This window comes from Styela clava, chromosome 7, assembly GCF_964204865.1.
Source record: "Styela clava chromosome 7, kaStyClav1.hap1.2, whole genome shotgun sequence".
In the NCBI taxonomy this organism is placed as follows: domain Eukaryota; kingdom Metazoa; phylum Chordata; class Ascidiacea; order Stolidobranchia; family Styelidae; genus Styela; species Styela clava.
This window is the reverse complement of record NC_135256.1, coordinates 12,701,697-12,718,258: the sequence shown is the minus strand read 5'-3', so window position 1 is coordinate 12,718,258 and position 16,562 is coordinate 12,701,697. Positions and strand designations below refer to the sequence as shown.

Below are 16,562 nucleotides of genomic sequence, written 5' to 3'. Positions count from 1 at the left end.
ATTTATTTACCTTGTACAAATCAAACTGTTTGTAATTAGTTTCATATATACCATTCGTATAGCCGCCTGCTATTTTATATTTGAAAAGGGAGCTGTTTCAATCCGATTATAAAAACTAAATATTTAGAACAAGTAGCTGAATCCTACGTTTTAAAATTGTTCCAAGTAATAAAGGGAAACAAAAAAATCAAATGAAAAAATACCTTTTCTTTCAAATACTGATTTACATCTGAATTACAGTGTTCAAAAATATGAAAATTATTGTTGCAATTGTTTTGTGCTGGATTTGCTTGAGTTCATGTAAAAAAGGTAAGTTTTTCTAAAAATAACTAAATCTATACTAGCTATTCGCCATAGTCTGTGAACTGTAGCAAAGGTATTCTAATTGGCAAAGAAATTTCCAGAATGTCGCGAAATACAATGAAATAAAAGCTCACTATAACGCAGAGTCGTGAAGCGGTCAGTGCCCAATGCTGCCTACAAATATTCACCCCGTTAACCGTCCAATACGAACAATATTCAGTTGAATACCCGGTCCTCAAACATTTCGTACAATTTTCAGAATACAGCTAGGATTTTATACATAAGGATGGAAAAAATCTCTGTTTTTTAGATACTGAAACAATCGCTTTCGATTTTTCAGTAATGTACTAATCAGCGGCCAAAATAAATGCAGAAAGCCTATTGCATTTTACTATTTTTTTTTTATAAATTCTCTCGTGATCTTATATTTGAGCATTGATCCCATATATTAGTTGTATTCCTATTCTTATCACCTTATTCGAGATAGGGGTATTCTGATATGTGATCGTTTTTTTTTCTTGATTCAGTTCCGCGGCCACCATGTATCCACAAAATCAATGGTACAAATGGTTTTGTTAAATTTCCCGGAATGCTGTTTAATGACAAAGCGAAGAAAATATTTACAGAAGGGAGAAAAATGAGAGGAATTTGTATCATACACGGAAAAATACCAGAAAATAATGATTTGATATTGAAAATACGCCCGTCAGTTGCCCACCAGAACTGGATATCGGTGCGTCCAATTCTGTTTGCTTTGTAACAATAATAGAAATAACAAGGGAGGAATCTCTGTTTGTTTGCCATTTATCTTATGAACCTATTTTTGAAATTCGACGATAACACATTTATGCAGGTCATAGAAATTAGTAATCGAAACGTAAAATAACAATAACTGAATTCGGATGTTAAACAGTTCCATTCCAAACATTTCCGAAAATGGAGTTGAGGCTCAGGTATAGTATAATTTTTCCTTCTTTTTACTCCGTTTCCGTTTGTTTATCTGTTAGAACCCCAGTTATCGTATTTCGTTTCTGATACGCAATTACATATTGGAAGCAATTTAGCTTCCAACTGGTTTCCGCACCTTTTGAATAAGTGATATAGAAATTGTGCTACGCAATTTTTTACCAACACTCTGGTCGCAACTAAATTGCACTCTGATTGAAAAGGGGGGTTTCAGTAGACGATACAATGAGTTGAACTTTGTTTTCAGGTTGGTGGAAGGATTTCAGAAAACGGCACTTGGAAAAATATGGTCATTTTCCAATATAATGATCAAGGATCATTTGATACGTACGCAGACCATCAATATCGTACATTTGCAAGAGATGGTGAATATGGGACAAAAGACATAATGGTCCCAGGATACAAATTTGGCCATGTAAGAATTGTCTTCCCACGAAAAAAGACAAATTTGGCAATTTCATACTCGTGGACTGATACCCGTAAGTTTATTTTCATATTTTATGCTAGATATGTCATACGTTTCACAGATAACTACAAAAGTCGGAAGTATTTGTCAAAACACCACAAAATTGTTATGCTATAATTAATTGGATTTGAAATGTAGATATGAATCGTTTTGATATTATGCTGTTGAACACGAAGTGTAAGGATGAAACATTTTTTTATGTTGCTGTTAATCGTGATGTTGGTATATTTCTTCATGCTGTGAAGAAAATCGTTGTTCTCAATAACTAATCGACCAATCGCTTTGAAATTATGGTTAAACATTGTATTTTTTGTGGGAAGGCTATAACTTTTATTTATTTCCAAAATTTGTGTGGCGTCCATGAAATTCGTTTTTTTTTGGCTTGCGATGACGTCATCAAATTTGAAAATTGCTGTTCTTGTGACGGTTCCTCTTTTGCGTAAATGGATTTTTGGAGATCTACTGCGGTACGTTACCGGTAGACTACTGTAGCAGATTGCATACCTACTCGGGTGTCTACATATTTGAGCACCGCTCTCTTGTTTTATTCATCTTGTTATTTTTTTTTTCTTCTTCTTTTTCTTCTTTTTAATCCGCCAAGCGTGACGGCTTACTTGTGTTTTGTTTTTGCAACTTCTTTCTGCGCGCTAGTCGAGAGTTTTTCGATACCACTGTAGGAAGGCACGATACTGTTATTTAATTGAAAGGTAAAGAAATGTTGATGATTTTATATTACAGTTGTGAGTCAAATCATTCAGCATTTAATTCACGTCGGCAAAAAACTAATGAATCATCATCTTCATGGGACATGGTTTGGGTAAAATATTTCGTTTTTGCTTTCGTGTCCTTTTCTTTAAGCATTGCTCTCTTGTTTCTTTTTGCGTTGGCATCCTTCTTATCACGTCAATACTGATATGCATCGAATGGAAAAAAATCAAATTTCAAAATCAGTATTAGTATAAAATTATTCTTTCTAATCAATTTGTTTGTATCCGCCAGAAAAAAAGTGTTTTATTCGGATTTCCGAAATGCGTCATGATTTTTCAACCGCAAGTTACCAAACCGGGTAATCTAGTCTGAAAATCTAAAGTCTAATCTAAACTGAAAATTCACGTTTAGCCTGAACTGACGTAGGTTTGGTTGTTTCTAGTGCGTCATACAACTTTTCGTGTTTTCTGGCTCTTATATAGCAGCATTTCTTTCTCAGCCACCGACATTCGACACCCATAAGCACACCTTCATTCTGTTACATTTTCACCGCGTGCAACGAAAGCACGAAGCTCTTGCGCCAACATCATTTGTGTCTTTGTCGTGGCTGCTATCTTTTTTGATCTAATATTCAGCTGTTTTAATGGTGTTTTGGTCGGATTCTTCAGTACAGAACATTTTTCGGGTTTTATTTGTCGCCAAGTCATCAGTTTTTTGAGAGACTCACAATGCGTCCAAACTGATCAATATCTTGATTGATATATATATATATATATATACGAAGGTTTTTTATTCATAGAACACTCGATGTCCATCCTGTGGGAGATTCTTGTCGGCTACCAATTTCTGTGTGTAAGGGTATTTTTACTAGGTCTGTGTGGCATGTGTTATGGGTTTTATGGACGTTTAAACATTTTGAAATAATTTTTTGTCGGATGTCAGTGTTTTCGGTGCGTGATTTCCGCCAAGAAAGAGTTAAACCGCGGGATTATACTCAAAATAACCCCGAGATCGGATTTGAGAAAAAACCGAAAATCCCGGGATCGCAACACCAATTTCCACAATCTATGCTTTAGGAAATTTACTTTACTTGAAGGAAAAGCCTGTAAATCGTTGACTGAGATAGCTGACATAGTAACGTGTACTGATAGAAGAAAGGTGAATTCAAAATGCACAGTGAAGTGTAAGACTGGATCCGCTCCTTCGCCGATATTATATAAACTAGCCGGAGATGGAATTAAAAAGAAACTTCCTCTAATGTCGACAACTTGCCGGTGATCTTACTTTTATGAAATTTAAATTTAATGCTTCGATATTTTACATTGTTCTGCATTTCACATTTTGATTCAACTTTGTTCGAGCCACAGACTTACAATAAAAGTGCAAAAGATTGAGTTTTAAATTTAAATATACCGGTATAGAAGAATGGTGTATCACTTGGGGTATGAAAATATCTCCTAGTAAATGTTCAGCTGTGTTATTTAACAACAAAAGAAGAAATACAGAAATTAAGTTACAAATTGGAGGAGTAAATATAACAATACTTGACAAAGTAAAATATTTGGGCATGATATTTGATAAGAAAATGACATGGAAAGAACATATAGAAAATATCGTAACAAAAGCAGCGCAGAGATGAAATATTATGAAATATGTTAGTGGTTCCAAATGGGGATCACAATTACACACAATGCTACTATTATACCGCTCCCTAATTTGCGCGTTGTTTGATTATGGAACCCAAATCTACAGCACAGCATCAAAAACATTGCTAACAAAATTGGAAACAATACAAAATCAAGCCCTTCGCATTTGCATTGGAGCTATGAGAAGCAGACCAATGGATGCAGTATTGAATGCATGCTCAGAAACACCTCTGGCATTAAGAAGAAAACAATTATGCTTGAATTACCGATTAAAATTACAAAACTCGGTTCAACTTACCTCAGCAAAAGTACTTGAAGAATCCTGGCAACATGAATATGCGGGAGATAAATTTGTATCATTCAAAACTATAACAGAGCTTGAAGAAAATGACTTGTCAAAACCTGAAAATAAAGAACAAATAAAACTATATATACAAGAGAGATGGAATATACAATATAAACAGAACATATCAGAACTATACTATAAAAGAGTATTTCCGGAAATATTATCAAATTACTTTTACTATGCTTACCAATCTGATAATCAAAACAAAACTGACAGCACAACTGAGTTGTTGACAAGCGGTTCACGCCATGACGACAAAAATGGCTGTAGCGAATCGGTAAAGTGTGTGCAATTTTACTGCAATAGAACATAGAGATATATAAATAGAGTGCGCTTCTCTCTCGTTTCCGCGGGATCATTTGAACGCTCTCTCGTTTTGACGATATGCTTCCAACTTTTCCTAGTCGCGTAATGCATTTCTTATGGGATTTGACAGAAATCAATTATTTGCGTCAATTTTTCTCACATATTCTCCTGATCATGACTCGTTTCTCATTATATATCAAACGCTAATATATCCCAGACCAACATACGGTGCTAATTTTGGCAGTTTTATAAATTTGCTCAAGTTGTGGTTAATAATATAGCCAACATATCAGTCTAAACTAAAGCGAACAAAAACGACCACAGAACATTAGCCAGGATGTCTCATCGGAATCGCTTCCCCGTTCACCTGTATTTGGCCATGTTTTACCACCTCAAGTATTTTGCGTGGCGATATCAATATCATTGCGTGACCTGGTTCCGTAGTACCCGAGCTATGAATAAATATAAATAAAACTGAAGGGCGCTCTAGTAATGTGTGTATCATTGTGGAGGTAACTAATATAGTTCGCCTACTTTACATCAAGGTGTGTAAAGGGACCGAAGGACATATTCACTTGGCTAACACACACAGTACCCGATATCGTAATAGAACTAAAATTAAAAAAAAAATGGGAATAAAGGTATGGCTTAACCCCAACCTAGTACACAGACTACGGGAGCTGCGCTTCGCACTTTACCCAAGACCAGGGTGAAAGTTTCCTTGTGGAGGATATTGCATTTTTATGATATCAGGCAAAAAGAATTGTTTCTACTTATATTTATTGTGTAATCGCCTGAGCAATCAATTTTTTTTAGGACGAGATCTACATCGGACTCTAGATTCGGAACTCGAATATAATTGTATTTGAATACCCACACAGTGTCGCATATACATCCATATGCGGCGCACTGGGTACTAAAATAGACGAAATACTCGCCAAAACCATATGCAACACGAAGCATAAGCATAAATGCCAAGATGGCGGCGATCATCAAATGATCCCGTGGCGAGATAACGCAAAACGAGAAAGAAGATTGTTCCATGTATTTCCAGTTCAATGCAATAGAATAGTAGAATAGTGCAATGAGCACATATATATATATGTTCATTGGATAGTGTGAAGTGTTTTTTTTCACAACATTTGCATTTGAGTGACATATTTTCCATTGTTCAGCACGAAATGCTATTTTGCGAAGTGCTTTATATTTATCCTTTTAATAAATAAAAAAATACCGGTATATATATCTATAGTTCTATCTAACTTCACAGGAAAAATACCGAAATATTGCTGTAATGCAAGTTACATCTATTATGTGTGGTATATACCGTATATTGCTCTTATCCGAAGGATATTATAGATTCAGCTCATGCAACCTTACTAAAAAAGAACATTAAGGGAAGTAGGGGTCAGCAACCTACGAGAAAAAGAGCATGCCTCGGTGCGTTCCACTGAATTATAAGGACCAACTGGCCCGCTTTACATTTTAATAATGATTCGACCGCTCTAGAAATATTGAAAATCACATTTAAATAAGATAAGACAGGAGAGCAAAGCTTGAATATATGGATACGAAAGTCCAATAACTAATCGCAGTGTCGGTAGCCTACGTGTAAGGGGTTTTAATGACGTGTGAATGTCAGAATAGTTTTATGGAACACAAACACATGTGTCTGACACTTGGTCGTACTCCAGAATGTTCCATTTTGTGTCTTGTTTGTGCTTATTAAATGTTATTCTGAGTAGTGTAATTTGGAGTTTTCGTAATGAAGTATTGCATTGTGATTCAGCGACCAATGTTCACATCAATTTTAAATGCTCTTCCATCTGTAATTTATAAGTTGATAGCAATAGTGAGATATTTGTGAAATTTTTTTTATCAGAAGCGATTCAAAAGTTATGTGAATCCTACCCAGAGTTCTATAATGAGTATTGCATTACTTTACCGTGTGAAAGAGCCATATGCTAATTACTTCAATAAGAGAGCTATATTCAAAACATTTTTAATTAAGTGATTTGAAAACTCTTGAAGCTAATATGATGGATTTGTCGGAAACATTTATTGACGCTTGTATTTCAGGGGACATTCTTGATAGCCACTAGATTGGCGGATTTTTACTAACTTTCGCTCTTCAAAATATTTTTTGGTAATGTCCAATTCAGATATGATCCACCGGATGGCGCGTCTAAACTCCAATTGTTTATGAGCGGATTGAATTATCCAAAATACCTATGAACCCGTCAATGAACATAATTGAGGTTACCGACGAAACGTTTGCCACGTAATATTCAAATAATACACACCGGTCTCTCGAACGGCGCATGGTCTGTTGACATATCATCATCACGACTCCACCTTGCGTGGCTGTTGGACTCTTTTTGTTTGCAGTTTGGTTCACATAAGCAATAGTTTGTAAGCTTTTCAGGCATTCAAGTCCATGCGTCTAAAACGATGGAATGGTTCCAGACCTAGGTGTCATTCACCAATTTTAAAAAATATTCATCGTATGAGGAAATAAACCATCAATTATACCCACCACCAATATCAGAATTTATTTTGATATTTTTGACATGCTTTACAATACGTACCATTTGAGCATAGTTAGCTGAATATGGGTTGCTCACGCTACTTTCGTTATATTTTATTTATGTTACACTGTTTTCTCGATACGCCTGAGTGGGTCTGCACTGTCTTCTTTCAGCGCGATTTTGTGCTGCGTGTAATCCAGCTGTTGCCGATGGAGTATGGATGCCAATACCTATCACACAGTTTCAGAATAAAGCTGGTAATCAATTAAAAACGAAATATGGTATTGCACGATTAACGTGTAATGACTGGAAGTTTACAGCTGTGGGCACACACGGTACAGCTATGATATAGTCCATGTGCACAAAAAATGAATTCTGGAGTTGTTGCATTTTAGCAGACATAATGATCTATGGATCTACTGGCAGGCTGGCAAAACTATTAAAAAATATTTTGATTTACAACAGTACTTTGGTATCTGACCAATAATTAGCTCCTGATTTTTATTGTGACTGAAAAACTCCATCCGTTAATTCAATATATTTACACCAAAATCGTACCCTCTTCAATTTTCCCTCATCCCTCAGTGATATTGCAATAAACCAAAATCGTTGGCATTAAATGTAAACCTCGATCAATGGATAATATAATTTTCCATTTTCAAAAAATTGATTAATACAAAATAAAACCCGAAACATCAGATTACTCCACCTATAGTTTTAATATCAGTATCTTGGTATTACTATCAAAGTAGAAACACCAGAAGAATGAATATCTCTTGAATGACTTCTTAATAATTGTGTGTGAGTATGTGTGTACATATGAATAACTGCCTACCTGTATATAGTCATGTCTGCCTGTCATAACTATAAAATGAATTTCTTGTACAATTGTTGAAAGTTTGTATGTTGATCCCTTTAATAAACCAGTAGGCTATCTGCAATACAGCAATACCTTTCCGTTAATTTTTCATTCTCTTCACATGTTATGAGTGTTCTGTTTCATATTGCAGTCGCACTAGATCAGTAACCGTCAATACCAATTTTCCATCACATTGTCCTTTTTCACATCCTAATTCAGTTGCTTGAATTTCATGTTTCATTCCAGTAATCTCAAATTATTCTATTATCTCATTTTGCTGCCATACTTAATACCAATCTAGATACAAACGCTGGAAAACTGTTTCCTCCGAGGCATGTCATGTGAAACAATCTGCTAACATCAGTATCCTCGGATGAGAAACTGTCTGAATATGGGATGAGCTAAAATTAAATTAGAGTATCATTAGCTACTTACGTAGGCCCTGAGAAGATCTAGATTTTTACTACTGTGTTATAATCCTGGTATAAAGGTAGAATACTACTCTGTCAGCATTTAAATGCAATCATAGAACAGCAGAATCTTGGAATCGCTCTGCCAACACTCCACTTTAATAACTTAGGTATCGTACGGACGCAGAGATGACTGGCGATTGCTACGACATCATACTTTATCCCAATGGCTCAGTTTATCTTCCTAGTCATTTCCATTAGTAAAACCATTCCAAATACGCTAATAAATAGCAAACGAAATTTACTTACCTAAGCTACAAGATATAACAAAATGTTGACGTGTACAGTCCCACTCCAGCGTAGCGAAGCGGCCATGAGCGAGCAATATCAGAGTCGCAGTTCTTACTATTTCATGGCAGCTCCTGCCACGAAAGAACCGCGGCGTCTCTTGCGCTATTACCGGTATATTCACAAAGTCATGTACCAGATATTAGTTTATCATGCAGAATTATATCAACTTAAACCTGAAACCTAACTCCAAATCCATCAAAACTGTAGATAAGAAAAAATGCTTCAACTTACCCAATATTTGTCACCATCGGGGGCAGCCCTGCCATTACAGCCGACATGCCTTGGTAACGGCAGCAAAATTTCACTCGCCATTGGTTTTCAATTTGCTGCCGTAGTTCCGCCATCTCGCCATTGGTTTGTGGCAGCTAAAAGTCAGTCGCCATGATTTGGCCATAGCGGCCATAATTTGAGAACCCGTTATGGTTTTGCGGCAGCTTCAGACGCCACAAAATACTTAAAACTGCACTTGCTATATTAAGGCAATTATGATTTGAGAATATATGCAATATACCTCGATCATTGCCAAAAGACACTAAAATGAAAGTACGACAAGTCGCAGGCACTTTCAAAATTCCAGTTATAGTAATATTTCTAATTTAGGCTTCATCGTATCCATTTATTTACAGGGGAAATGGTTTTCAGCCGCCTGACTGGTTTCCTAACATTTCATCAACCAACTACCAAACGAGCGTCGATGGGAACTTCCGTAGGTTCATTAAGAGACAGCTGCTTCCGACACTGAGAGTGTAAGAAAAATAGTTGCGATTATTGATATCATTTTTTCATAAATAAATCAAAATGTAATTTCTTTTTATATAAATCATTGAATAATTAATAAGAATCAAAAAATAGTCCGACAATCAAAATTCCATACCATAATTAATTGTAATTTCAATTTTAATTACTAGGGAACCCGAGGTAGAAGAATGGTATCGTGCAATATTGATCCATCCAACTGTTGTGGAGTTTTCGTATGAAGATTCGATGAATTCACACAAATGCGTTAGTTTGGAAAACATAGCGGATGTCTGTTTTTGGGCAGAGCCAAGATTTGTCACGGATGGGATTGTGGTATAAATTATTGTGGGACTAAAGAAAGTTGATAGTGCAAAAATATAAATGGAAAAAAATGCATGTAGAAACTTTAAATCTCTATTTGGGTAAAATGAACTCATCATCACTAACACATAGTATAGACCTGCCACGGGCAAACTACGGCCCGCGGGCCAAATCCGGCCCGTTAATTAATCTGACCCGCCTGGTGCTGCAACAACCAAGCTAAAGCCAAATTTTGAAGTTTTAGCAAAAAAAAAGCTTGAGGAATTTGTTGAGATTGCGATTAAATATAGTTTTATCACTAGGCTTATTGTTTCCCACGTTTGCTTTTGTAACACTATAAATATTGTTCATAAAATGTACCTTATTATGTCACACTTACATGGCCCACCAGTCTAGAGGGGCAAAATTTATGGGCCCTGGTCCAAAAACCTTTCTCACCCCTGGTATAGACTCACAGGCACCCCCGAAGTATGTGCACCAAGATGGCGCACAACCTGAACTCTAGCCTGGTACACATACTATGTTCATGTTTCGCGCCATCTTGGTGCACATACTTCAGGAGGTCCGACTCACATACTTACAAGTGTATAAAAAAAATTTTCCTGTTCGTTTTATACTAACTGTTTTACGAATCTTTGTATACTCGTATAGCCCAAATCATCTCAACTCACCATTTTTTGACTTCCAATTGCCAAACAAGAGTATGTTTTTTCTTGTACCAGCCTGAATACATTGTGTAATAATTAAACTATTGTATAGAATTCTTGGGTCGACAGTTGCGATTATCCAATTGATTACATTCTGAAGTTATTCGGCGAAGATGGAGACACTGGAATTGACCCAGACACAATTCCCGTTCCAACTAAACTAACACCAAAGGATCGAATTCTGCAAATGGATTCCGAAGAAGCAAAATTGCAACTTCTTTGGAAATTGATAGAGCAAAGAGAAATGTATTTCAAATGTGTTATTGAAAGCGGACAGGTGACAAAAATTACCATTTTTGACTATGTATATACTTACCTCCATACCTAAATAATACAGACGAAATGTTGTACTTTAGGATTGCATAATAGATGAGTACGAAGATCTGTACAATGTTTTGCGAAAACAAGTTACCACCTCTAAGGTAGACAGTATTTGGGATGAATTCAGTGGACAAGTAATGAATGTAGGTCATTTTATGTGTTTCTCTATTTTGACTTCCAGTGCTGCAGTATTGGTATGCAGTGGTGTTTTCAAAATCTTGTTAAATATATTCAAAATATTTGAACAAAGCAAGCGAAATTTATTAACAATAAGGGAAACGATTAATACGACGATTTTATTTAACGACGAGCTTTATATTTTCGGCATTGGCATAAAAAGTAAAAACTATCTTCAAACTGCCACTCAGAAATAACAAAAATGTGCTGGATTTTGAAAAAAGAAAACTAAATCCAACTGAAAGATTAACAATACAGATTCATCAAATCGATTCATAGGTCTACTTCATGTTCCATTTTTCATTAATATGCTCACAGCTCTTGTATTGACCGATTCAAAACGATAATAAAGACGAAATTTAAAATCATTGAAGTATATGTTAATTATCATTGTGCATTATGCGCCTGCAAAATACAAATATAGTCCCTGTCGCTTGGTAATAAGGGTTCGTTCGCCCGTTTGCGAATCGGTCCCGCAAAAGTTATTATTCCATGAAATAGCAAGTCGTTTCTTCTGAAGCTGAAATGCCAATTTCTATGACTTTAAGATCTAATCACGACAATAGGGCATCAGCCTATATTGATAAAGTATTTTTCCGAATTAAATACAGGACATAAATAATTGTGCGTTTATTACACTAAAAAGTAAAAAAAATAACCCACCGAACATGTCACATTATGAGCAACCCTTATTCTCAGATCGATACTTCAAATCCAGGCTCGACTAACCTTTTAGTTGGAAATGACAAAAATATTTTCTATTATTGCAACTGGAGAGCAACGCACAAATCTATGAACACAATTGTAAAACAATGGGCCCTGGAGTGCGCCGAGAAACTGAGCAAAATATAAGCAAATGGTATTTTTAGGAGACAATTTCATTTGGAATATTCGAAAAATAACAAGCTATGTCATGATTTGTTGTATATATTCTACATTTCATGGTACAATATTTCTGAATAATTTATACAATGTTATTTTTTTTCTATGCAGAAATGTTACCCTACACATGGTATTGAAAATGGAAGTAGAAAACCTCATTGTTCTTCCAACATTTGTGAATTAGTCAAAGTGAAACTGAGTGGTGGAAAAACATCGTACAAATATAAGTACAAATGTGCAAGCTTTAGAGGTATTTTTTTTTAAACTTTACAAGCACTGTGGAGCGTAATTATGCCATTCGTTTTGGAACGAATTGTAGTATCTTATAATATAATTATGTGCCGGCTAAAACTGGATTTTTTATCATTTCGAGGCAAATTTTTATTTTAAAACAGTTTACAAAGAGGATAATTTGAGTTTTTTTTACATTTGAAGTAATGTCGTGACTTGCAATATAAACAATCAGCTTAAATATCAAGAATTTTCAAATTTATGATCGGTAAATGAATACAAGTTTTAGATAAGCCTCAAATCTTGACTCAGTTAAACTAATAATATTGCTTTGGGTGAAGGAATTGAACATGTGTATGAACAAATTGGTGGATTGACGAACTAAACTGATTTTGGTACTAAAATGCTTATTTTAATATCCAGGACGTGGCCGCCGCGGTGCGTGTATTATTTGCAGACACGGAAAGAACAAACTGTGTGAAACACCGAAGGCATCTGGATAAGTGGAGAAGCAAAATATAAAAAATATGACTTTATGCCAAACTCACTCATAACGCTACTATAATAAAAGTCATCGCTGTTTTCTTTTGCTTAATAAATACATTGTTCAGTGTAAATTTGTTAGAAGTGTACCGTTTACTCTTGGATGTCCATGTTAATGATACTCGTACCAAACTTTCCCGTTCTGCAGGTAATGCGAGTTATCTTCAACACTATGTTGATACAGCTACACATAAAGTGGTATATTTTCTCTTTCAATCTTCTATACAGTATATACAGGATTATGATAGCGTAGATGTAGGATAGGGATACGCATCTCAATCAATTTTGCATGGAATCAAAATGCGACAGTTTAGAGCAGTGGTTCTCAAACTTTTTTAGTCCCAGAGCCGCATTTCAGACCTCAAAGTTATGAAGAGCCGCACAAATACAACGCAAGGTAAAATAGCAGCAAACCTTAAGCGCGTATTTAAAATACCAAGTCATCGTAACAACAACACACGTAACAACTAGGTCTGGGCAAAATATTCGAATAATAAAATATTCAATTGACATTTTACTATTCGAATATCCGGTACCACGTGACCTGCACCGCTCTGCTTGGACACCGAACTCGCGCGTCTCCAACTCAATCGTGATTTGTGCGAGATTTCCCAACGGCGCTCGCTATCAGAAAAAAAAATCGTTGTCTTTGTGTTATGGCGTTATATGCTTATCTTTGCACCTAATTAACGTATCGTTTCAAATCATTATTTTGCAAAAAAAAAAAAACGTACCGACCGTTCCGTAAATTTATAAACATCAAACCAGATTAGGTATTTAAAATAATTTCTCAGATTTTAAACTCCGCATGCTTGGTGTCATGTCATTAGCCGTTTCTTGCATTACCGAACATAAAGTTGATTGAAATTAAATGTTAAAATAACTTTTAGGCGTTTCATTGTGAAAAAGGCTATTTTAGGTCGTTAGAAAACTCTAGTTAAGTAAATAGCATGGATTTAAAAATGACCAAAAGATTTTTCAAAAGCTGGTATGAGTTACTTGTATGAAAAACACTCATTAAGTTGTAACCAGATTAGAAATGTCATGTCCTACTATCTTTAAAGCACTTTGTATTAGCTCTTAATGGATCCCTTCCATCCTTGGCCAAGTAATGTTTTGAATATGTAACATCGTAATCGACCATGCATGGCCGTTGAGCCAGAAGTAGAACGTAAAATCAAAGTGAATTTCGTTGTGACAATGCACACTGAATCGTTCACGAATTGTTGCGTCTATTATCATCGAAAATGATTACAATTGGTAAATTTTGAAGCATTGGGTGGTAATAATTAAGCCTTAAAGCATGACATAATCAAAATCATTAGGTGAAGTGCTGAATTTGCAAATTCCGTAGAGAAAATTGAGCATTACTCAGTAAGTATTTTAGCTATAATAACCATCGGGGTGATGTTTTGTTGAAAAATAAAATGTTAAAACTTGAAGGAATTAGGTATAATTAGCGTCTGGCCCTCTATTAGGCACGAAGGCTTAGAAATGCCTTTATTGCCAATTTATTTAATCGCTTTTTTCAAATCAACACTCAGGATTCACGCAATCGTAAATTTGCTAGGTTTATCTATCTAATACTAAAATAACACGAACACCATAGAAAAGCATGAGAACTCAATTATCCTTTAAATATCTGCATTTCGGTTACCGTTCACTTTAAACAGACACGTTTAGTTTACAAGCGGTGATAAGGAAGATCAAATCCAAGGCAGAGGATAAAACTCAGAATAAAATTAATTTGGTGTTGAAATCAGCCCTTAATGTATTCAACAGCTGTCGCTGATGTGAACGCAAGGGGATATTAGAAATATGAAAATTCGAAATTCGCCGACCGTTTATTCTTGCAAAAAACGAGAAAGGGCGAGAATATAGAATACCAACTTTAGGATATTGCCGCCAAAACGATCATAGTGACAATCAGCGAATATGATATAATCAACCATTAACCAGTAAAAAAAACGCTTTTTTGTCGGCTTTTCAATGTTTCTATCAATTTCTAAATGGTGTATCGAATCGACCTCCGACGTTCTGGATCCCTGTTATGTATAAAAAATATTCAAATTATTCGATTCGAAAAAAGATTCGACTTTGCCCGCCCTAGACTAACAGCCATTTAATTCAGCTTTGATTTCTAATAAGTTTGTCAAAGCGGGTCGTAATCGTGGAGGATGCAAAGTGCAGTAGCTGCTTTAGATGATCGCCAGATATTCCGGGACTATTTTCGATTACTGGAACAAAATTAAAATACTCTAGAATTAAAATAATCATTGAGTTATTTGATTTATGCATAATATCCGGGAATGCGACAAACACTGAAAATCCACGGAAGCAAGCCAATGATTACAGCCATGTCTAAAATCTTTCCAAGTGAAAAGTGTCCGAGTGGCCGTGAAAACGCTCACTGTTGCGTCACTATTGCATCTTGTAGGTTAGTCAACGCTACGCAAATAAACTCGGGGGAATCCATTCGACTAATAGACCTCAGCATTTTAATTTCGAGTCAATGATTAGTTTTCAATGAACATTTTTTTTGAAAATAATTAATTTTTAAAGCATTAACGAGAGCCGCAGGAAAGGTTGTTCAGAGCCGCATGCGGCTCTCAAAACCTAGTTTGAGAATCACTGGTTTAGAGCCTTTAAAACTCTTCGTCGGTCTTCCGCTGGTTTGAACCTCAACATAATTTATAACATAACCACCATTCTAAATCTTGCAGATATTCATAAATTTGAGTTCTGTCAGCTCATACACAAATATTAATCATTGTCTTCACATTGCATTTGATTGCTATTTCAATAGACAAACTAACATTCACACATGCGGCACAAGATTAGTCCCCATTCCCAAATGCTAATTCTATTTACCTCAACTTAGAATTGCTTTAAATACAAGGGGATGAAAAGTGTGAAATAATATATATATACCCTATGATTCCCCCCAGCATGTTTGTTTCAGTGAAACCCACACTTATTTAGAAATAATAATCGAATCAAACTGCCAATTAAATCCATCTAATTTCTCTACATTGGATTGATAACATATGAGGTAACTGTGATTATCGCAGCTGAGTTACGTCTTAGGCTCCACATAGTCATCGAATTAAGCATCAACAGAAAGAAGAGCAGAATAGAAACCATGGTCACTCATGCATAAAAATAGTAGCCATATGATTTCTGAATACATCAATAAACGGGTGATATATGTATATATTATCTCTGAAACTACTTCAAATATAGACTGGTCGACCATGTGCTGGGAGACAGAATAGAAAACAAGTCGAATGATCATTATATCGGACGCTTTGAAGTCAACAGCTTGAATTGATCGTATAAAGCAATCAATTGTTTCAATTCCCTCTTCAATATAGTACGTCATACTACACCTGCATGCGTTAAAGCAGTGTTACCCAACCTATGGATTGCGACCCAAGGCGCCTAAAATTATTGTTGAATCCCTTTTTTCTTCAAATTATACTAAACTAAGGTTATTGATTTATTTTCTAGTAAATTTTATTGTTTATTTTGCTTTTGGTATTGCAGTGTTGCTCAATAGTAATTGTATTTATGCGAACTATTACAAAGTAAAAATTTGACAGAGGATTCGGATTCAGCCTCTATTTTGTGTAAGATGGGTTATCACGGGAATTATTTTTATTAAATTTTGAAATCTATATATTTTTTCAGAAATTTTGAGCTTTTCCGTTCACAAAGAGTCGACTTAATTTATACTTACCAATTTAAATTAGT

General features: G+C 35.4%; 1 protein-coding gene across 2 annotated transcripts; it reads left to right on the top strand.

The window, feature by feature from the left end:
• The first annotated feature begins 244 nt into the window (after positions 1–244).
• Positions 245–12,881, top strand: LOC120328873 (uncharacterized). 2 transcript variants are annotated; one of them, XM_039395427.2, is made up of 10 exons: positions 245–309; positions 831–1,036; positions 1,517–1,748; positions 3,540–3,717; positions 9,516–9,635; positions 9,798–9,960; positions 10,708–10,932; positions 11,012–11,119; positions 12,147–12,285; positions 12,690–12,881. In XM_039395427.2, the coding sequence occupies exons 1-10, from the start codon at positions 252–254 to the stop codon at positions 12,767–12,769; spliced, it is 1,509 nt and encodes a 502-aa protein (XP_039251361.2). In that variant the 5' UTR covers positions 245–251; the 3' UTR covers positions 12,770–12,881. The 2 variants fall into 2 exon arrangements, with proteins under 2 accessions (XP_039251361.2, XP_039251362.2); XM_039395428.2 differs by lacking the exons at positions 245–309; positions 831–1,036 and adding an exon at positions 1,157–1,256.
• The last annotated feature ends 3,681 nt before the right edge of the window (positions 12,882–16,562 follow it).